General features: G+C 48.1%; 1 protein-coding gene across 4 annotated transcripts in view; it reads right to left on the reverse strand.

Moving 5' to 3' along the window:
* Positions 1–23801, reverse strand: part of CTNNA2 (catenin alpha 2) — a 944650-nt gene that overhangs the window by 678829 nt on the left and 242020 nt on the right. For all 4 annotated transcript variants that reach the window (XM_064481973.1, XM_064481977.1, XM_064481975.1 and 1 more), the window contains one exon: positions 5876–6042. In XM_064481973.1, coding sequence (XP_064338043.1) covers positions 5876–6042 — 167 coding nt within the window. The remainder of the gene's footprint in view (positions 1–5875; positions 6043–23801) is intronic.

Below are 23801 nucleotides of genomic sequence, written 5' to 3' on the forward strand. Positions count from 1 at the left end.
CTGTGAGCGTTCCAAGTCCCTGTCTTCCCCTTGCGCTAGGGAAGAACAAGTCTGACTTCACATTAGATCTGCTCCTTCGGCTCTAGCCCTGGCCTCTGTTTCCTGGGCTCAGTCACGCTGGTTCTGCACCTTTTGTAAAAGGATGTTGCCTTTAGCCTGAAATATACAGAGAGCCCATTCTCAAGGATCTGACCTTTAAGGTCTTTTTTCCCCCCATTTTTTCCACTTTTCCATTTATATATAGGTAAAAAATTGCAGAAGAAAAAATAATATTTATCTTGTGGGAGGTTTACAGGGGCACCATGACCTGATCCACGTGGACAGCTGCAAGAACAAAGGATTCTGACACCAAGAAGTTTGCAACAGCCAACCACACCCCCTCCCCTTTTTACCATGAAAGGAGCCTGAATTCTGACTTGGGGAAGATGGTTCTCCAGGACACCAGTCCCCCATCTTCATGGTCTGCTCTCTTTCCAAATAAAGTCGCTGTTCCTTGCCCCAGCACCTCGTCTCCTGATTTACTGGCCTGTCGTGCAGCGAGAAGAGCGAGCTTGGACTCAGTAACATCCTCACACCCTCATTCTTCCCTCGGTTTGTGAGGCTCTGTAGGCGAACCCTCTGGCCCCCCCCCAAATCCATCCTATGGCAAGAGCGCCCCGGCCGTGAGCAGTAAACCCCGCCGCCCTGGCTGGTTATCAAATCCAAACACCTGCTCTCCACCTGCCCTGTGGAAACGCGGCTGGGCACTTTAAATATTGCTTTTCCAACGCCCGGCGGCCAGCGGCACCCCTCAGCGAGGGTGATCTTGTAGTGGAGCGCCTCCCGTGAGACACCTCTCCATGAACCCCAAAGGGAGATTTCCAGAAAGTTCCATTAGCTTGTGTGGTACCTGGTGACGTCCACGTCACCCAGGGGACTAGGAACGCCTGGGTCCTGGTCCTGGTCAGGCGGGGGCTCGCGTGGAGAGTTCCCTCGCAGCCCGGGGTGACAGCTGCCCCTCTGTCACTCCTGCACTCCTTAGCACACTCTTTACTTCTTGCTAGCTAACCCCTCGCTCCTGTCATCTGCTGTTCGACTTAATAAGTCTTTATATTGCACTTTCCCTGCTCAAATTACCGTGCAGTTTCGCTCTCACTGTTGGACAGAGTGGTACCTGCCCCCAGCTCCTTGGACGGACCAACCTCCTTCCAATCACCCTCCACTCTCAGCCCCCAGCTTCAGGCCTGTGACCCCAGCCTGTTCAATCCGGTCCAAGCAATTAGCTCAGGGAAAGACAAGCCTCATTCAGTCCAATGAGACGCATCCCCGAGCCCTCCCGCGCCCAGCCACATCACCCTCCTTCACAGTACCCTGCGTCGCCCAGCAGTACAGCTGGGTGAACTGATCCCATCTTCAGCTTGGGGGCTGGTGGGGGAGAGGAATGACCAAACCAAGACATCAGCACATCTCATTCCTCCTCTAAATAATTAACTCAGAGACATGTACTTAGGTAGAAGCCAGGAGGACTAACAAGCTTGTGGAACTTTCATTTGCGCTGTCAGGGAACAGAATTTCTTCTTTCTGCTATCTTTAGTCTAGAAGCATGTACCTTGAGAAGGTTTAGCAGGCCTCACCTTGAGACGACGAGAAAAGGGCCCACAGAGAAGAGGGCCCTTAGAGGAAAAAGAGATAGAAACCCGGTCCTTGTCACGTTTTTATACCTTGATTAAGCCTTGCCTGAAGCTCATTCGTTCTGGACTTTCAGTTGATGAGCTAACATATTCCCTTTTTGAAAGACCAAGTTGAGCTGGGTTTCTGTTATTTAAAACAGAAAACGTCCTAATGATTATGTTTTCCTCCCACAGCAGTATGCACATTGTGCCAACATGCATTGCACTTAATGTCTCCCCTGAAAGCCTATAAAATTTCAAAGGCAGGAGCTGAGTCTTGTTTACCCTGAAGTTACGTATATCTTGGCACCACGTCTTGCACATAGGAGGCATCCAGTAAGTTACCTCTTGAAAGAACAACTAATAGATAAATTCCAAACAGCCCAGCTGCATGAAGTAAATGCCACGATCGGTCTGACAAAGAAGATATGCTAAGAACCCTGGCAGTAATTTCTCCCTTTATAACCAGAGGCAAGGGTATTTTATGACAATTGATGGCTGTTACTCAAACGTAAGAGCCACATTAGAGCTGCAGGACTGAACAGCAGACGACTGAGAAGTCACGCCATTGAGGACTCACTAGACCATGTGACGCCAGCGCCACAAAAAGCACAGGTCAATATTAGACTCACCCTCCAGACACCGGGGCAGCAGCGTTAGATCTGGCCCCTGGTAGCCTCGAAAATAATCAGAATTTCCTGAGACGCTGACTAAAGGGTTGTGGTTTTTATTTTGTTGTTGACTTTCCAGAGAGAAATGCTGAGGAAACCGAGAACATCATTATTCCAGGACTTAGCCTGGGCACAGGAAGAGAGGGACCGCTTCCCCGGCACACAGAGGTCAGGTGCGTGTGTGTGTGATGCCGTCACCAGCGCGAAGGAACGACAATGCAGCCTGATTACATTAATTCAGAGCACGGGGGAAATAAACATCGCCCTCCCTGATCGCGGGCTGTAAGGCAGGATTCCTTTACACGTGCGAAGGGTCCCGTCTCAGCGTAACACACTGACAACGTCGCCTGATTGCAGGAAACGCCAGGTGTCCGCAGGGAGGCAGTCACCAGCGACTTCAACAACGCGAGTGATTGCAATTCAGGAGCTCTTAAAGATGTCTGATGTGCAAACGCCTCCTTCAGCTTCGCTCAGGAACATCCAATTCCCACTCTGATGATAACTCGGCTTTGAACTACATGTTACTCACTATTCCATCACCGTCCTCCTGAATTCAAAGTAGCCGCAGTAGCAGAAACCCCTTGCGGTCATCGGAATCCGTAATATGACACATTCAACAGGGAGCTCAACAGCCAAGCGCACGCGAAACCCTGCATAACGTAGAGCTTAAACGAGCATCTCGAGGATCTGTGTGCTGTGGGAAAGGACGGACTCTTCAGAGTCCTATAAGCTCAAGTTTACAAACATAATTCTAAGGTCGGAGAATGCAAACATGCAAACACCGATATGCTACCAAACCATCCCGTGTCTGCAGGACCCCAGCTGCTCACGCGGTTTAGAGGCTGGATGATACTTGTTCGCAATTACTCACTTTGCCAACAACTACCTGGAGGGGACAGGGCCGAAAACGAAGGCGGGTATCTTAGGAGAACAAAATGACTCTCCTTCATCTACTTGGTGAATTACTGATGGAAAAACAAGAAAATAAGTTGCTGATAAGAAGGCAACTCCCTCTGTGTTCCTGTAAATGACTCATAGATGAGAAAAGTCAGTATCTGCAAAGAAGAGCAGTGAGATCTTGGCAGACAGCCTGAAAGATGAAAAGTAACATATTATCTTTTAACACTTAAAGGTAAAACAGCGACATAGTGGTTGACACGGCAGGAAACTACGAAACTGGACAGGATATGAATCAACGCTCCGACCCAACAGAAAATCAAGTCGCGACTTTATCATCCTCAGAAAGCGCCTGTCACTCTTTCTCATTTACGTTCTGTCCATGTGGTGAAGAAACGCTTTCATCATTTGGAAGAAGCCTCGACAAAAAGTCTAGGGGATAATTTCTAACCTGATTTATCAGAATACATAAAGATTTCTTCCTTCATCTTGAGTTAAAAACACAAACAGATGCTGAAAAAAACACCTGTTTGTATAGGAGACGATGTGCTTCCATGGAAAAGAATAAAAATGCTGTTAAGTCGAATCATATACCATGTTGATTGGCAAAAAAATTGTTGATACATTGTCTTGGGGCGGGATTGCAATAGTCCTATCCTATGAAACCCTGAGCGACCTGAACCCAAGTGTGACCCAGGCCACCCCTAGAGTCACCCAGCGACAGCACCAGAAACCGCAGTTCCCCATTTCCTCCACGAGAGGGCGGCCGTCCACCACCGCTGCTCCCTGCACCTGCTGCGCTCTAAGAACAGATGTGTTACTCAGTCTACGATCATTTTTAATGTTACTGACAGTCTGACAGGACTACTTAATATTGCTGGGCTGACCTTTCCATATTTTGTGCTAAATCCTTTTTTTCTTTTTAATTCCCTTAATCTGCCGTGTCGGGAAGGGAATACACATACCCTCGAGGCCACGTTAGGGCGCGCTGCGGGGATGGGACCAGCTCACAGCACTGGTGGAAACAGGCGGGTGGAGAGGCAGGGCGCGGCCCCACGCACCACCTTAGGGCCCAGATGCCTGCGGCACCCGCCGTGCGTGGGCGGTCCGGCGAACACGGGCCTTCCTCACTGCCCAGGGGGCGCTGAACACGCTTCCAGGGCCCAGGCAGCAAGAACACGCAAGGTGGGAAGTTCGCTTCCTGAGGTTCAGCCCTGTTCTCCTCCTGGTGGAGGAAGGTTTCCATCTGGGGGAAGAGCTTCCTGAAAATGATGCCTTTGAAGACTCAGCAGGCCGTGAGAGAAAGGTACCCGAACTTTTTTCTCCAACACACGCGAGCAGGAAGCCACCTGCGGCTGACAGGTGCGCGTTAGGGGCAGGGCTGTGCGATGAACGCTTTCTAGGGTTCCCCCGCTTAAACCTGCCCGCGCTCCAGGGCTGGGCTGTCATGAGCCCCACAGTGACAGGTGAGCTGCCGTCTGAGACGCTCCGGGCGGTGGGCTGTGGGGGGCTGGCCAGGGGACACCAAACCAAGACAAATCGTAGCACGGGCAGGGGTGGGAGGGGACAGACTGGGAGTTCGAGACTTGTGGGTACTGACTGGTATGTAATAAAATAGACAAGTGTATACTGCACAGCACAGGGAAATATATTCAAGATCTTTTAGTAGCTCATGGTGAAAAAGAATATGAAAATGAATGTATGTATATTAATGTATGACTGAAAAATTGTGCTGTGCACCAGAAATTGACACAACATTGTAAACTGACTATAACTCAATAAAAACAAAAACAAAAAGAATATGAAAACGAATATATGTATGTATATGCATGACTGCGACATTATGCTGCACACCAGAAACTGATTGTATTTCAATAAAACTAAACTAAACTAAAATTAAATTAAATTTTTAAAAAAGAAACAAAGGCATTAGAAGGAACCAAACTCCATGGTTTCTCAAACTGTATCTAATACAATTTTTTAAATTTAGATAAATGAAACCTCAAGAATTAAAAGGAAAAAAAGGAATCAAGGCACCTTGACAAGCAGAGCACACGTAACAGGGTCCTAGGGGCCGGTGGGTCCCATATGAGCCCAGAGACCCAGTGCCAGGCTTGGTGCAACAAGACTGACCCTTGTCATCAGTGCTGTGGGCAGGGCTGCTCTTTGCTGCCAGACTAAGGTAGGTTCAAAGCATATAATTCTACAAAAGGGCAAGGCTGGGACAGTTAATAAAATGTAATTCCGCGAAGGATCTACATCAAGGTGGGCAGAGGCGGTCAGCACGGCCAGCTCCCCATACGAGCCGGGTCACCGCACGGGCCAGCACTGCCCCGAGTCTCAGGACAAGGCCAAGGCAGGTGCACCACGCGGGCCCTCTGCAGCCTGACAGACGCACTGTTCTGTCTCCAGGGAGTAGAGAGGAATCCAGACTCCGTTCTGAGAGGAAGAAAACAATTTCAGGGAATCTTCTGACTTTTTAAAGCAAATCATTAGATACTATGTTGGTATTAGAAAAACTGGGGGACACCCCTTGGGTGAGTAACCAAGCGATCTGGTGAGCAGTGAAACGTCTCCAGTAGCGATCAGTGCTGCCACACCCATGGCCAATGTCGGCACCCCGGCAAAGCAGGTTTTGGTAAGTTTCTACATACGTACAATTTTCAGATGCGACAAGAGCCTCATGACGTCCGCCATGTCCGCCAGGATGAGCAGGCGTGTGACCGCCGAGAGCAGGGCCCTGGCCGCCCGCACCATGGTGCCACGCTTCACGGATGAGCACGGGTCGTCCGCAAACTCCGATGAGGCGATGCGCATGGTCTCACCTGGAAGACAGACAGGGAGACGCACGTGGGTAGACGGGAGGCTCGGAGGCTGGTGACCGCAAAGACCCGTGGCCGGGTGACTGCTGCTCTCGCTGCGAAACCTCCATGACAGGGTGGGGGCTGCTTCCGGCTCCCTCAGGGCAGCAGAACCCTTCTGGTAAGGCGCATCAGTGCACACAGACAGGTGCAGGGGTCAACACGAGGCATGAAGTGATGCTCTTAGCATCGATAAGGGGCACGCTGAGTTTAGCCTGTCCAAGAGTTGAGCTGAATTTGCCTGACCTTAATCATCCTCACTCTGCATGTCGCTGGGAACCAATGATGCTGCTCACTAGGCTAGCTGCTTTCTGATGGTTCAAGAAAGAAGGTAACTGCTCCACAGGGGAATGCAACGCAAGCCCTTGGGGGCAGACACTGCACTCTTAATTGAGCTAATCAGGCAGCAACAGACTATGGAGCTACTCCAGGTCTGGTAACACTGCTAGGGAGCTATTCTCCAATATAATAATAGAGAGTATTTACAAGACAGCTGAACTGATTCAACAAACGCTTATTAAGCACATACTGGTGTCAGAGTCTCTACCGAGGCTCTGGAATCGCAAAGATTTCAATTTTGCAAAGAGTCACAGAAGGTGACTAAGAACGCCCTGACCTCAGAGAGCTCACAACCTAAAGAGGAAACACGTTGTAAACACGCACTCATCATGCGGTGATTATGTGCCAAAATGGACACAGGATTAAGAATTGCAGGCGAAGGAGAGAAGGAAGTGATTTACTCATTTAGTGTGAGGCTGGCGGGAAGCTGTCAACACTGACGGGCTTTGAAAAACCAAACGGTGTCCACCAGGAAGACAGAGGTGGGAAAGGCGCCCAGGGCGGCGGGAACACCACGTGGCTCTAGAGCTGGGCGCCGGGCGCCAGGGCGGGCAGGGAGCTGCGCCACTGGGGGGTCACAGCCAGGGAGGGGCGTGGGGAAGGGGCGCCGGGGCTGGGACCCCGTGGAGGAGGTTCGGACCGTGTCCTCGGCAGGGATGGAAATGACTAACAGGTTTTTATTTTGGCCGCATTACATAAAACAAACCGGAAAGGACAAGACTAGTGCGAGAAAACAGGCAAACGTGGTTACTATTGGAGACGGCGGTCGTGAGGACGTGGACCGGGGTACAGAGGGGAAGGGGCATTATTGAGATGCGCGGATCTGGGGTTGATCAGGTACGGAATCCAGGATGGCGGGTATGGACACAACACAAAAGACAGGTGCACATTTGCCCAAAGGGATCCCGGAGCGGGAAACAGAGAGAGCTCGTTAACCACAGAGGCCGGCCTCTTATCAACGGGGTGAACAGCCACTGGGGGTGGGGGGGCAGAGGACCAGGAAAAAGCGTAAGGAAGTTTCGCACCGCGGAGCAAACACAGTTTCCATACACCTGACTTTCAGAGTTAATCGGACCGGTTACTTAATTCAGGGCGACACAATTCATTCAAGATATCATGTATCAAGTGACAACTTCTCATCTATTCATCAAAACCGAGTCCATTTAAATAAAGTCAGTTACATCACTAAAAACCTGTGCCTCCTGTAAATTATCCTAAGATCCAAGGGAAAATTAAAAGAAAAAAAAAAAAACTTCTCACCATTTTCCAGGCAGGTCACAATATAATGTAATTCCCTCCGTGTGAAGTTACTTAAACCCTAACAGTGATCCTTTTTACACTTAGGAAGGGCGGCTGTGTATGGAAACACATCGTGCTGTTGGATTTTCAGAGCGGCCACCATCTATGGTAAGCACGTTACATGCCAGCCAGCTCTGCCTTCGCACCCAGGCGTGAACAGCTCCACACACGGCAACAGACAGCCTGCGAGAAATTCTAAAATTCATCTTTGGGCTGGCATCGCGGTGAATTCTCAAGATGCGCATCCCTGGAGGAGTAAATAAACTTTAAGGCAGAGGCTGGCAGTTAGGAGACACATGTTCAACCCAAGGGTCCCACCCGTGCCACAGGCTTACCCAGCCTCCCCTCTGCCACCGCCCAGCCCCCAGAGAAGACCCAGCAGCAGACACCTGTGCGGTGCGGGGAAGCCACCTCGTCCTCACCCTGTGGAGTGCGGCGAGAGAGGACCTTTCACACCAAGGTGAATCCGACGAAACACTGAGAGGGTCACACAGATAAAGAATGGATGCACTTGTACACGGGTAACAGAAGAGAACAAATCCGACTCCATGTTAGATCTGTTCCTTTGGCTCTAAGCCTGCACCCTGTTCCCTGGGCTTCGTCTTGCTGGTTCTGCACCTTTTGTAAACGAAATGTTGCCTAGAGCCTGACATACGCAGGAGAGCCTGTTCTCAAGGCTCTGACGTTTTTAGGGCATAACACTTCTGCATCCATATAGAGATTAAAAAGTTGCAGAATAGAAAATAACATATTTCACTGGAGGTTTACAGGGACACCGTGACCTGACCCACGTGGACGGCTGCAAGAACAAAGGATTCCAACACCGAGAAGTTTGCAACAAGCACACCTCCTCCCCTTTTCAGTATAAAAAGAGCATGAACTCTAACTGGGAGGGAGATGGTTCTCCAGGACATTAGTCCCCCATCTTCTCGGTCTGCCAGCTTTCCAAATAAAGTCGCTATTCCTTGCCCCAACACCTCATCCCCTGATTTACTGGCCTGTCCTGTGGCGAGCGGAGTGAGCTTAAAACTTGGTAACATACAGCGTTGACAGGTAAATCAGCTGCTGTTGGCACGGATCCACTGACTCAAGGCAGGGGGGAAGTTCTTCTGTAAACCTAGGGAGCCACGCGGTTGACCCCAAATTCTTCAGGCTGAGTTGGTGTGCGCCATGTCTCATGAGTAACAGCAGGCTCCTCGGGTAGGGCTGTTCTCAGCGGGGGAAAGGGGCCCTAAGAGGAGAGCTCAGTCGCACCCCCTTCCACCACGTGGGGAAACCACACTTAATCAAATTGATTTTCAGCATCAGGTTTTCATACAGGGGGGCCGCATAATGGCACGTCACCCAGATGCTGACTACCCGGTCAGCAGTACTGCTTCAAAGCCCATGGAGGACATAGGACAGCACGGGGCTCGCAGGTGGAGCTATTCAGCGTGGGGGACACAGCGGGCACTACTGGAAGGGGCTCAGGAGACGCCCAGGAGGAGGAGAATGAGGCAGGGACAGAGGCAGGTCCACCTTAGCGGGTGAGCCTCTGCCAGTGGAAATCTCATGCCACGTTCTGAGATTATCCTAAGATAAATAAGAGACGATGTAATCCAATTTAAATTCAGACTAAAAGCTCAGTTGAAGCAGATAACCAATGATTTCATGGTATTAAAGATTCCCAGGGAAAAAGGCAATCTGAAGTCAGCTCTAACTGTAACGCGTTTTGATATCCCTGTAGTTTTAGGATTACCAAAATAAAACGGAAACCTATATTACAAAATGATAAGCGGGTTTATCAGAACAGAACCAGTTACTTCCCCAGGGAGCTGCTTTTTCTATAAGACTAAAATGTTCAGCTAAGAACCAGCGTGCATGTGCCGGAGAGGGGAGGGGGCAGGGAAGAGAGGACAACAGAGCCACCCGCCTTTTTTACATACAAGCGTATGTGTTCAAGCTCGTTAACTTGGCTACAGACTTAAGCTCAGAGCAGGGTTTCTGTGATCAAGCCTTTGACCCTCTCAAGCCACTACCACCTGCTGGAAAGAAACAGCTCCAAATAAGTGACTTAGGGGAACCAGGAATAGTTAACGGGTACACACAGTGCTTCTGTATGAAGGTTTAATTACGTAAGAGTGCTTCTAAAAGCGTTACACATATCAACCCATGGGTTAACAGAGCAGTTACACCTTCAAAGTCACAGACACCACGGATCACATCCCGACTCCTCCCCAACTGTTATGAAATATGAGAGACCGGTGATTATCTAACTTCCGTGTTTTAGTCCCCTCAAGTGTAAAAGAGGGGTGAACACAGTGATGGCTACCTGGCAGACTGTCATTAGGGCTAAAATGAATGAAATAATCCACTCAAGGTGCCCAGCACAAGACCTTACGAGTAAATGGGCTCCACCCGTCATCACCATTACCCACCGCTACCACTGTCACCGAGATCCTCTCCAACACGACAATAATGGTGGGAGAACTCCTGGTCAAAGGTTTGGAAGTCCATTTTGTGGTTGACTTCAGTGCTTGTGTACATAATAATGTAGAAGCAAGAAAACATTTGCCTAATAAAAAAACATTGTTCTAAGGCAGAATGTACACCCGACCCTCCCCAAAAATGGTGCTGGTGCTTGGTTTTTCAAATTGGCGCTAGTTCTGGTTCTTATGCAAAGGTCTCGGGACCCTTGCAAGGACCTGTTAAACGTAGCAAGAGCCACACTGCATACAATGGTAATTACTGTCTTGCTCAAAGGCAGCAGAAAACCATAAACTTGGGAACAGTAAACAGTGATGGCTAAGCTTATAAGAAAAACGGAGTGCAGAGGATCAATGCTGAATCCAGTGTCACTTAATACGTATATAAAAATAAAGAGAAAACAAATTGATGAACATGTAAATTGCACTGCGCAGTGAAAGTGTTTCTGAAATAACTAGTTAGCTTGTAAAGCAAATAAGCACTCAGTAAATTATCTTTTCTATAAATTCAAAATTTCAATAACCCCTGTATCTGCAAGGCAAGTCTTTCTATCAAAAGCAGACCATTGACCTCTTTATATCTGTAAGTCAATAAATGCTTCTATTGATCAGTATCTTTATTCTAGTACAACCATGACTACAAATCAAAGCCCACTGAAATGTGAGCAGACTGAGAACGTGGCACCTGGTAGTTAAAATGTGATTTCAAAAACCTTTTAATGTGTTGAGCAAAGAAAAACTGTCACAACTGGAACCTAGACTGAACAGCAGAGATAATATGATCGTCAAAAATGCTGTCATCTAACTCTGAATGAGACGGCTCACCGTCTCAACATGCAAAGACAGAGGACACCTTGGTTTCCTCTTGCTAATTAAGATACTGTGTAAAAAAAGGCAGACTAGGAAACTGGTGGTAGGCTGAGGAATGAACGTCCAAATTCATGAAGGATGGAAAAGGGCAGAAATAAGATACAAACCTAGAATTGGCTGAGTCCAGAGCCAAACTCCTACCTAGAATTGAACTGAAGTTTATCAAAGTTTTCTGCTTTGGGCTTAAAATTCCAATTTTCAGTGATCTTTTATTGATACAGGAACATTCAGTAATTTGTACAGTATTTTAAAAACTATTTTTCTTTGTCAGTTTCTAAGTAACTGTTGTAAGATTTAAGTTAACAATTAACAGTCCATCAGAAAATTATATTTTTCTGCTTGGGTGTCTTCATTAAAAAAATGGAAACACTATCAAGACAAAAACTCTCATTTTTAAAAATCTTCTTTTATTCTGGAAATTTTCAAAAATACTTTGGGGACATTATGCAGCCTAAATCTTAGCAGATGCAAAATCCCGGTGTGCCCTCTGAGGCAGGAACCCTCTGCCTCCCTAGGAAGCCATGCCAATTTGAGATAGCTCTGATTGTTAAAATATTTTTCTTCAACTATTTTAGTCTTCCGTATGTTCTCTTGAAGCACACATAAAAATCAAATCCCCTCTTCGACAGGATAAACCTCGAGAGTTTTTTTTTTAAATGTCCTTCAAGGAGAAAGGAAGTAACAAAGCAAGCATCCATCGGCCATTGCCTGAGAACCAGCGCCGCCGCCAGACTACGAACACGGCAACCCACAGAAATGGGCAAGCAGCTCCGCCTCCTTCTGCAAACTGCTTCACTAGTCATCCAGGTTGGGATGACGTGTTCGCCTTTTACAAACTTTAAGGCAAAGGAGTAGAGTAAACATTAAAAAAAAAGAAAAGCACTGCCCATCACCTCTGGAGGAACAAATCTGGTTTCTGGCATGCTGTGAAAACAAACTGATGAGACAGAGAGCAACTGATAACAAGCCACTGGGATCTATTTCAAGACCTAAATTACTAGGTACATTTGAAAGAGACTGAGTGTGAGCTCATTGGTGGAGCCCAACTTCTTAGTCTCAGGGGAGAAAAGAAAAAGTATCAAGGACCATACGTGGCTTGCTCAAGGTCACACAGCTGATGCACCCCAGAGTCTAGGCCAGAAGGAGGTCTCGACTCTGAGTTTAAATGTGCGACTTACCCTTGTAGTGTATTTCTTCAGAAACCTTCTATTTTTGTGTGGTTTCACAAATTCACAACAGACTGTCCCCAAGTCAGTCCGAGTAATTTAAGCCTTTTTATACCAGTTTGGATGTCTTGATATTATGCTCAGGTGCAAACATACTTGTAAGTTCCCACGGCATCTTTGTCATTGGTACAGTGTCATTAGTACAACTGGACAATACTTGCACCTCTGATTTCAACCAGCTTAGATATAAATACAAAAAAAAAGCAAACAGGAAGTATTTAAAAAAAGGGCACATTATGTAATTTGCATCTTACAGGCTGCAGACAAATGAACTACGCTTGAAATTGCTGCGCTGCAAAGTAACAAGCCAACCTAACTTCTTCCGAAGGAGTCTTTTTGGTTAAACAAAGCGCAGGAGCAATTCTCATAATGAGAAAAGTGGATTAAGGATAGAAAACTACCGATAACATTTCAAAATTAGAAACAAAACAAAGATGTTCCAAGTAATTGGTATCACGAACGTGGTAAACACCGCAATAAAACTACAGCTTAATTCAGCTCTATTTTAAAATACACCATGGAGAAAACTGATTTTCTTCACTAGTTTGAGGGTAAAAAAAAAAAAAAACGAAAAAACCCAGAATGATCAGATTCTAGGGTGGAAGTGGCAGTCTTTGCTTTATTCTCTGAACTGCCATTGATTTTGCAGTCATCACAGAGAAATGGCAGTTTCTTCAATGCAATTATAGCCATGTGTCTTCCCTGCTGAACTGACGGGAGGCATCTGTGTCACCATCGTTCTGGCTCCAATATTAAGAGAGCTCACAGAAGGACCACGTCTAAATCAACACCAGTGTATCAACTGACACAAAACACAGCCAACAAAAACAGATTTGTTCGGTGGGAGGATGTAGCAATAGGTAACGAACAGAACTGATTTAAGATAACTCCAAACCCTACATTCAGACAGACAGACTGCCAAAACGTGCTCATCAAAGCTTTCTTCAGTTGTGTGATCGACAGCTTGTCGCTAGGGTCTTGATGGATCTCAGACAGCCCTCCCTCCTTCCAACTCAAAAGTACATTTTAAAAATAAGTGAAATAAGGTTAAAACAAACATCAACCTGGAGAGGGGAAGACGTCGCACAGGGTGGCACGTGGTCTTAAGGGTGAGGAGAATGTGGGGAGTCGGAGGCAGGAGAGCAACCGTGCTGTCTGCACGGTCTTAAGTCTGTAGGGCTGATGGCATGACCATTATCTATAAATGTGCGTCACTTGGATAAAGAGTTATATCTCATTTCACTCATCCGTTTATTCATTCAGTAAGCACTTATTAAGCACCTGCTGTGTGGCAGATACTTGCTAGGTTCTGGATATTCAGGACGAAGTCATGATTCTCGCCCTCTACTTACCAGCACCCTGTCTTTTGGGAAGACTCGCTAACAAGGGTCATCTACAGAACACCTACAGAGAGACCCCCACTGATCAGGCATTCAGTTCAAGGAAGAAGGATCTGCGCTTCAGGGAGCTGGGGACCGTGAGTGTGTGGGGGACGCTTCCGAAGATCTAATAATACGTGAGAGTGGCCAAGAAGGACGTGTGTGTACGTGCACCTGTATCCACACCGAGAGAGAAAGATGAGGTTTCCTTTCTTTGTCCCTGCAGTGTATAGCTTTCAGCCATGGCTCTGCAGGGTGGCAGAGACCAGCTGCACACTGCTGACCCTCTTCTCCACCACTTCCCTGTTAGGGTTCTAAAGAACAAGGAGTGCAGACGAGAATGTCCAAGACGAACACGCTCTTCACCATCAGTTAGCTCCTCAGCCCCGCAGTGGGTGAGTCTGGTCAGCAGAGAGATTTCAGGGCCCCTCTAATCCCATGACATCAAGCCCTAAATGAAGGAGACCCCATCTTACCACATCGGTTTCCTGAAATTGAAGGCAAGTATAGAGAGAAAAATGAAAGGATGACGACTACGGGAAGTCAATGAATGTTAGCCTTTCCTCCCATTCCACTGGAAACGTGACCCATGACCACAAGCAAAGTAAGGTAGGATCCCTCACATGTCAGCAAAGATAACGCAAAATTATTTTTTAAAATATGCTAGTTGCAAATAATATTCTCAATACGTTAGAGCAGGTAGAGAGCTAGATACGAGCAGAGAAAGGGGGGCACAGGCCAAACGGCAGGAATTGGGCAGAAAGGAGGGGCCCAGGCCAAATGCAGGAAACCACACATCGTGTGAGCACCAGGGGTCCCTGGGCAGAGAAAGAAAAGCAGGAACCTCTGGGCTGATAAGGGGCCACACATTTTGGGGTGATGAGTGGCCTGGAGGCCAACAAAAAGAGGTGGGAAAACGCAGGAATCTCAAGAGTCCAAATGTGACCTTTTGCTCATCATGCCCTCATTTCAATAAAATCAGCCTTGCAGATCAGAAGCACCCATCGTGCACCGACGCCATGACACTTCCGATCCAGACGAAATAAGGACAAAAGTCCCTCCCCCCTTTGGGAAGGTGCAGTTGGGATGAAAATCAGGGAATATGACCCCAAACCCATCTCTCCCCAATGAATATTCCACCCATTCATTTTTACACCCTCTGTGACCAACTTGCCAAAGAAACTCAGGGCAGCCGCTCCCCTGAGCCTGCCTGCTCTCCCCTTGAGAGTGTCCTGTCCACCCCTTAATAAATCCTCACTTTACTTTCTTCACCTGTGCGTCTCATCCCTGAATTCTTTCTGGGACGGGACAAGAACCTAATCACCCGCAACGCTCAGGGTTTAATGTTGGCTAACGTTTAAGTCGGCTTTATTTCCCAAGAGCAAAACAAGGAAAACGGGATGGCTACCATCAGCAGCAATAAAAGGACAAAAAAAGATTTAAAATTCACAAGGAGAGTGAAAACACGATGGCTGATGCAGAAATGGCGGACACACTGCTGACACGGTCACACCTGGCACCGGAGCTGCTGAACCAGCACCGTGAGTGAGGCCCGGTGCGGGCACACACGGTGCCCTGGACAAGCGCTCCCCCCTTTAACGTTCACTGACCCAGGGATGCACGTGCTGTGACTGGAGGCTGAAATGACATCGCACACAGGCCTGCTTTTGTTTAGATGCCTATGAAGACAAAGGGCCAAGGCCCAGTGCCTCTCAAGGTCTCTTCCAGCAAAACAACGCATGATGCAGCCAATGCCTCAATTATCTGTATGAACATAATGGCCAGAAGCTGCCAGGTTCGTGGCAGGTAGGGGGAGACACAAGATGGGCCGCGTCCATGTAATGGAGTAATATGGAAGACAGAAGTGTGTTTGTCATGTAGCTGCCACAGAAACCAGTTCCTCGGGCGGTCGTTAAGGAAAAAGCACATGCAGCGCTTGGTGAATGGGACAAATCTGCCAGGCAGTTGAGAGCACTGGATTAGTCAATGCTTTACAGAAATCAAGGCGGCCTAGACCCGAGGCAGCGCGTTCCCCACAGGGGCCTAATCACGCACTGTCTCAGGTAACAGCCCTGGAGCACTTCCCCCGGGCAGGGCGGGAGCACTTCCCCCGGGCAGGGCGGGAGCACGACCCCCGGGCAGGGTGGGAGCACGACCCCCGGGCAGGGCGGGAGCACGACCCCCAGGCAGGGCGGGAGCACGACCCCCGGGCAGGGTGGGAGCACGACCCCCGGGCAGGGCGGAAGCAGACCCCCGGGCAGGGCGGGAGTGCCTCCTCTCACCAGCTGCCGCACCTTGAGCTTGGCCAGGGGCAGCGCAGGCCGTCCTTTCAGAAACCCATCCTGCGTGTCTGATAAATGGCTTGACGCGGAGGCTGTCACAGGGTGAGGGGGTACAGACCCAAACCGAAAAGCTTAACAGGAAAATGACTCTAAGCACTTTATTTGAGGGCCAAATCTTGAGGAAAAGCCAATGGCTTTCAGGATTGAGTGAACTACAATTTCCTTTCATATGCCTGAGATTATTGGAAAAAAAAAATAAAAACCCAGAAATGTCAAATGTCAACAAGAAACCGAAAGCAAACAAAATGCAGAGATTGTTAACCATCTGCCTGAAATTTACTGGGATATCTGAAATGAATCAGAGGCGACAAGAAGGAAGGAGGGAACGAAAAGAAACGTCAGAATGCCAACTTTTTTTTTTTTTTAATTGGAGGTTAGAAGGTTGAAATCTCTCTGGTGACGATTTTAAAAATGTATATTCTCAGGGGATGAATAAGGGGGACCAAAGACTCCATCCAGTGAAGGGACAGGAGGAACCGGGGGAAGAGGCACCGCCAACAGCTGCATCACCAGCCGTCTCGCCACAGCCTCTCAGCGGGAAGCCCGCGACGGCCCCGCGAGTTACCGTGCTTCCCCAGACGACTCTGGAGTCAAACTGTATTAAGAGAAAAATACGGGAAGCATTCAGGGCCTCCCAAGCTATGCGAAGCAACACAGGCAGAAAATACCTTATTTATCCAAAACACTGGAAAAAAAGAAAGGGGGGGGGGAGAGATTGAGACAAAGAGAGATTTGAATTTGAAAAGGAATCCGGGCTGTTCCAGTTAAGCAGCTGAATGATACAAAGCGTTACAAGGGGAACATGGTAAGTATGATCACACTGGAGGCGGCTCAAGGGAATTAAAAACGAAAAACCATTTAAAAAGTAACTGTGATGCGCTTCAAGGAGAAAAAAATAGATGTTTTTCTTATTTCACTTATTCCCAAATTTATTTTATTTTATTTTTTTTTGTCTAAGGACTGAAACCAAAGTTCACAGCTCTTCTAAATTTACGATGAGAAACTTGTACATTAGTTTGTAAGGAGAAAACAGAATTTTATTTTTTTATAAAATAATTCAGCAAAGTGCAGCCATCTGGCCTGTTAGGTTCATATGGATCCAAAGGACAGAGTGATTTATGATTTTCAACACTGCACATTTAACAGAGCAAAAGGAGGAGGGGAGGAGGGGCGGCAGGTCACACGTGTGACTTAAAAGTATTCAAGACAAGCCGGTCACCATGAGCACCTTTTTCAATGACCATGAATTAATAATTCTAGTATTTAAAAAAATACACAACTATTATATGTAAATATATAAACAAATTTATATATTTATATGAAGTTTACATATAAAATTGCATACATACACATTTATATATAAAAAATAAAATACAAATATATTTTATACATATAAAAATATACCAAGCATGCTATTCTGGCAGGGTAGAATATTAAAATAACTCTGGAAACTCACACTATTAAAACACCCTTGCTAAGTGTCTGGGAAGCGCCAGTCCCGGTCACAGGAATGGCATCGGATCAAACCTGGGCAGGCTGCATCTAGTCTGCAGCCTCCAGGAACACCAGGGTCCCGCCTTGCACTGCCTGCGTTTGTCATTCTGAACGGAAGCCCGGAGCTGGAGCTTTCTGCTTCCCGCTTCCAGACCAGCTTGTCAGACACCTCAGGCCAGGAGCCATATTGCTGTCATTACCGTCCTGGGGTGGACGACCGTGACAAGCGCAGGTGAACATTAAATAAATGCTCCTGGATCAGGAGAGCCAGGATCACGCCCGACGGCACTGGGGAGCAGGCAGTTTCCCCTAGGGAGTCCCAAGATTCCGTTTTTGGTTTTGATTCGGGTTTTTTGGAGAGTCTACCCCACTTCCCCTTTTAGGGGACTGGCCTGCCCCCCACCGACTCGCTCACCCTCTACGGCCCACCAGACGCTGCTGAGCCCGGCCCGTGTCTGTCCTGAACGCTTCCAGCCCTGTGTGCCGCTCCCGGGTCAGCCCCAGGCCTCTTGCCCTGGGCCTTCTCTGGATTTCAGGTGGAATAAAGCCAACCTCTACCAGCCTATAACCAGCGATGGAGAGAAACTGGTAACATCCTGGACAAACACCCCGCTTGCTTTAGGCCTCCCAGCAGGGCACCTCCGAGACGGGGTCCACACCGCGTCCCAGAGGCTCCCAGACAACAGGAGCTGGGGCTGGCTCCCTGCCCTCGTCCGTCTCTGCGTCCCATTCCCCACTGATGCTTCCTGGGCTTGTCTCCTGAATGAAGGACTTGTGCTTTGGAATCCTTTACTCACAAAGTCAAGATCGTCAGGGGGCGCTGAAACAGACAGAGTCCCATCACGACCCGGGGCCATTAAACGGTGGAACAAGGCCACTTACACCCTACCCTGCTTTTAGGCCAACATGTCTTACCTGTTTTTGAATAGCTGGTATCTTAAGACATCCACCCACAAGGATACAAACTGCCCTTTTTAAAAATAGACACGAATTAGGAGGTGACTCTGAGGCATTTTGTATGTGAGGAGTACGCGGCTTCCCACCGTCCTCCTACAAAGCCACCTCGGACCATCGCCTAACGTAAGGTTCAGTTACTTAAACTAAGAAGAATAACGTCTCACTTTTGAAGTGGTCAGATCTCGAGTTTCTTCAAGCAGAAACTGACCTCTCAGAGAGCTCAGCGGGCCGGGCATCCTAAACACGTCGCTTAAGCACATCGGTGAGTCAGCGATGAGAACTCCTGGGATTTACTCTCTGAACAACTGCCACGTGTCAATATGCAGCAGGTTTAATTACATTCCTCATGTTGTACACTGCACACCTCATGTCTAGTTTATAACTGGAAGCTCCCCCACCCCTGGCAACCACAAGTCTGATCTCTTTTTCTATGACTTTGTCTGTTTCTTTGCCTTTGAAGGTATTTTCCCAAAAAAAGACATACAGGTGGACAACAGGCACACGAAAAGATGCTCAATGTCGCTAACATCGGGGAAATGCAAGTCAAAACCACAGTGAGGCATCACCTGGCGTCTGTCAGAATGGCTGTTACCAAAAAGACAACGTGACAGGTAAGAACGCTGAGGAGGGTGTGGACAAAAGGGCACCCTCGTGCACTGCTGGGGGGGCTGTAAATTGGTGCAGCCATATGGAGGACAGGATGGAGAGCCTTTCTTCCCCCCTTATTCCTCGGCTTCTATGAAGTATTGTATCTCTTGTTAAAATGTAAGGCTCAAAAAATCACACAGTTATGCCCAAAAGTATAGAACAACATTCCTTTCCGGGCCATCAACAGAGTTGCCTCTTTAGACGAGGGGCGTATGTGGACCGCTGGCTGTGAAGACCGCTTCTGACTGCAGCCGGCTCTTCGGGTACACGACACACCGTTCCACCCGGCACACGACGGGGTCATTATTCAGGTGCAAGTTCACTGCCCTTCGTGTGAGACGTCTGGCAGTTTGTATTTTGGTCTCAGAGAGACGGCTCCCCACACTCCTGCGCCCGCGAAGCCTCCCGCAGGACCCCCTGTGGGTTTTTCCACCTGCCGGCCACGTAGGCTCTGTCCAACTTTGCTGGACAGCTGTGTTCAACCAAACGTCCTGATTGGTTATTTGCCTTTTTAAACAATTAAAATCTAATTGTTGACTAAATATTTTAAAGCTAGCAGAACAGTCTGAGCTTCATTTTCCTACACTCAAAAAATACATAATTGCCTTGAAAAACGACATGTGGCTTTACGCCACAAGCCTGGAAGTCTTTAATTAAGTGAACGGTGCCTGAAGCCAATTTACTGACTCCTCATTGTCTTCCTGAGTCTGGAGGGGATCCAGCTCCTCTCGTGGAACTGTGCTACTCGACGCCCAGCTGGAAGCTTGTCGCAGTAAGCCTCTATTCCGTGTCCTTGTGACCGTGTTTAAAGGTGATCGTACTTGTGAAGTCAGAAAGGAGCGTGGGCGCAGAGCCCTCACGGGCAGACCATGGGCACAGCGGACATTTGTCTCACGAACCTCTCACGGGAGCACGTGCACACACGCACAGTGTCCTGCTCCTCGGCGTTATGGCTTGTGGCAGCGAGGGGCGCTCTGAGCGCTGCTTCGTGCTGGGTCCCAGAAGACACCTGGGTGGAAAGACGACGGTGGCCCCACATGCTCCAGGGGGCCTGAGCACTAGGTCTGGCTGAGGCCAAACCGCCACGTCTTAGATCCGTGTGACTGCCCCCTACACCACGTACCAGGACTGTGCACCTGCAGGGGAATCTGGGCCACAAGGGAGGACAAATGCCTTCTCATGACATTGTCTCTGACAAAGTCCAGACACGTGTCTCTGATCCAACACATCACTTCTCTTTCTGCATCTGGATAATTTTACCTGGCCATTATTAAGTGTTCCTGTGGGCATGCATGTCCCTTAGTTTTCCATTCTTCATTTCTCAAAATAGTACTTATGAAAAGAAGAAATGTGCTGTGTAAGTGGTCCCCTAGGAAACCTGAGTGACTCAACTAATTACTGGTTTTTTGTGTTTTTTTCTTTTTACCTTGTACTGGGCGATACTAACATTCAGAGTAGCACATGGGCCGGCATTTCCAACACCTAATTATTTCCATTGCTACCATCTATGTCACTTTTTTATATGTGTCTAGGATATATTCCATAATACCTTTTATTTTAATATTTAGGGAAAGCGAGTTCCATCCAGAGACCCAAACAAAACGACAGAGGTGGGGAACGGCATCTATGGCTCTTCCACCTCAGCCTAATGTTACAACACCACGTAATACACAGCATCACTGTAGTATTTAATGATATGCTGGTGTTTTCAGCATTACGTTGTGATAAAGCGATCGCTCATTCATCCAGAGTAATGCGAAATGGGCAACTGTGTCTTCCTCTACATGCTGGAGACACTCAGCGTATGGTCCAACTGTCTTCACCTCTCCCTGTCCACATTCTTTTCCGAGCTCAACCTGGCCATCCCTGTGACCCTAATATCTTCATCTGATACCTCCTAAATTTTCCTCTCCAGCCTTTACCCTGTCTGTAATTCCAAATTCTTAGTTCCAATGACGTTTTTATAACCCCGTTTTTGTGTCAGAGTCAGCTTAATCCCAAACTGAATTCTCCATTCCACCCTCTCCCCTACTGCTCAGTTTAACCCACACCTTGCCTTCCTCCTTCCAGTAACGGCGCAACCATCTCCTTCAGTTGCTCAAGCCAGGTAACTGGGAAACACCTTTTACTTTCCTCTGCTCTCCACGCTCATTTTCCGTGGACACCGGACTTCCCCTAATCACCTCTGCCATCATCTTGAACCACCTCCCCTCTCCCTCAGCGCATTAAAAATTCCAACGGGTGCTTCACCACGTCTTCCCCAACCCGTCTCTCAACACGGCAGGCAGAACAACCTCCGGGATTTTGGAGCATCCTCACGCTAAAGTCCTGCAACGCCTCCCACTGGACTCCGCCTGAGCACTTGTCTTGCCGGGTGCGCGACTCGGTTCCGGTTGCCTGCCTCCGCCGCGCTCTGTTTCTGTCTTGCTGTCTCTCCAACTGCAGCTGCGGCAGCCCTACTTCACTTACTGGAGCTGACCAAGCACCTTCCTCCTCAAGACTTTTACTGCTCAGGCTCTTTTTCTGCCTGAAAAGCAACTCTGCCCCTCTTCTCATCGCGATCATGCAGTAACACAGGAGAGCACACCTCGGACCTGGAAACATGCAACATGGTTTGCACTGTTCTCGAAGTGACGTTTCACTCTAAGATGCATCGTGATGCTCTGGAAAATCACCCTACGACCCCAAAGCAGCCCATGGGCGCCCTCATTTATTGGCTCATGAAGCTACTGAAGATTATTTCCAACCAGAGTGACCCACGCTTTGAGGCACGATAACTACAAAATAAACTGGAAAGAAAAGAAGAAAGGAGGACGGTGTTTGGCCTCCGGGTAATTCAGAGAGACTGTATCTGGCACCAGTAAGCAGTGAAAACCACATTTATCGGTATCAAAGCTGGACTCCGGGGCTGATGTGAGGCGGGGGCTGTTACTCGGGCTCTCAGATGTTCAGAAGCTGGAGCGCAGCAGATTGCTTGAAAAGATAAAGACTGGGCTCTGCCTGTTTTCATTTCTGCCCACATGCTCTGCAAGATCTCATCTCATTTCCTCTCCCTCTTTTAAGTGCAGTTTCTGTCTTCTCTCCTGAGCAGACGCAGCTCCCTGGATTCACCACTATCTTAGCTTCTTAGAAAGTCTTTATGTATTTAATCCTCCGGCATAAACAACCTTCATTCTCTCTACCTAAGACTAAGTATACCCAGGGCCTAGGGTTGTCATCTACCCAGAGCAACTGGTGGCATTTGGGGGGCGGGGGTGGGGAAGGACATTTGAAAATGATAAGCAACTTTATTCTCCATGTGATTTTCCGTAGTTATTTTCTGTAGCTGATACTGTGATACACAACAGCATCTCAACACTATTACGGCTAGGCAAGTATGATTAATTTCTGGTTAAATGACAAAATTCTTTAGGGTTACAACTGAACAGGAGTTTGACCACAGAATCCAGGAATATTTAAGCTTTTATCTCTGTCTCTCTGACTGAGAGAGACAGACCACACATGTTCTCCATGAGATGGCTTCGTTCTGTCTTTTAAGTAGCTCCTATTCATAAGGTTTAAAACGTACGGCCTTCTCATTATTTGCAGACGTAACAGGTATTTACTGATGGCCTGTTATCCTTCTGACTGGTTCCAACACTCAGGCAAAAAAATAACCAGACAGACACGGCTCAGGCCCTGACCAATGGAGCGAGTCAGTGCAGACATGCTGCCCTGCTCGGACGCTATCATGGGAGGAGTCACGGCATCAAGGAAGCCTTGACTGGGGTCAAGTTAATCAAGAAAGTCTTCACTGAGGAAATGACGTTTCACTGACACCTAAAACTCGAGGAGGAGAAAACTGGAGGAGGCAGAAGGCCAGCCTGTGGCAGAGGAGAGCCCGCCACGGTCACGGGACTGAAGATGCGTGTGATCATGGTCTGAGCAGGGATGACGGCGTGCAGAGTGACAAGAGAGGGCACGAAATGCGTCCCAGGGAACGGGGAGGAGGAGGGTCGCACACGGCCTTACAGGCCACACTCAGGAGTTCTGTCTCCAACCTAAAAGTGCAGACAGTCCCCGGCATGTTTTAAATCGGGAGCCCAGGTAACGGGGAATGTGCACTGGGAGGAGCACAGGGGCTCGAGCAGGGGGTGGGCAGCCCTGGGAGGGGCCCTGCAGCGACCAGGGAGCAAGCCATGGTTTGGAACCAGATCCAAATCTGCTGAGGGTGGACAAAAGCAGAACGAGTCGAGGGCTATTAGGGGCAAAATGAGCCAGACCTGGGGGTAAAGTGGGCATCAGCGTAGAGGACGACGTGGAGCACGTCCCCTGTGTTACTATATCCGTCACACCATTTAACACGGACTCCACTTCAGTAACAGATCAAGGTGTAAACTGTAGGCTGACACGGAGCTACACCACGAGATGTTTATGCTAAAGGTGAATGCTTAGATTTGCACAGTGGAAAGAAGTACTTCCTTAGTCTCAAATCCCTTTCCTTCAAATAAACAAGAGTTTTCAATTAATAAAAAAAAAACTGTCCTCTAAACTAAATTAGCAGGAAAACACGCAGTGAGTTTACTGCAATAACTTTGTGGAGAAAAAAAAAAAGCAGTAAATTTCTATTACATGTAGGGAATTAATATAACGTAATATTAGTTTCTTAAGCATGAAGTTTTTATTAATCACGGACCAAGAAAAAGAAACACTGGACTCAAATAC

The sequence above is a fragment of the Camelus dromedarius genome, chromosome 33, assembly GCF_036321535.1.
Source record: "Camelus dromedarius isolate mCamDro1 chromosome 33, mCamDro1.pat, whole genome shotgun sequence".
NCBI classification, from domain to species: Eukaryota; Metazoa; Chordata; class Mammalia; order Artiodactyla; family Camelidae; genus Camelus; species Camelus dromedarius.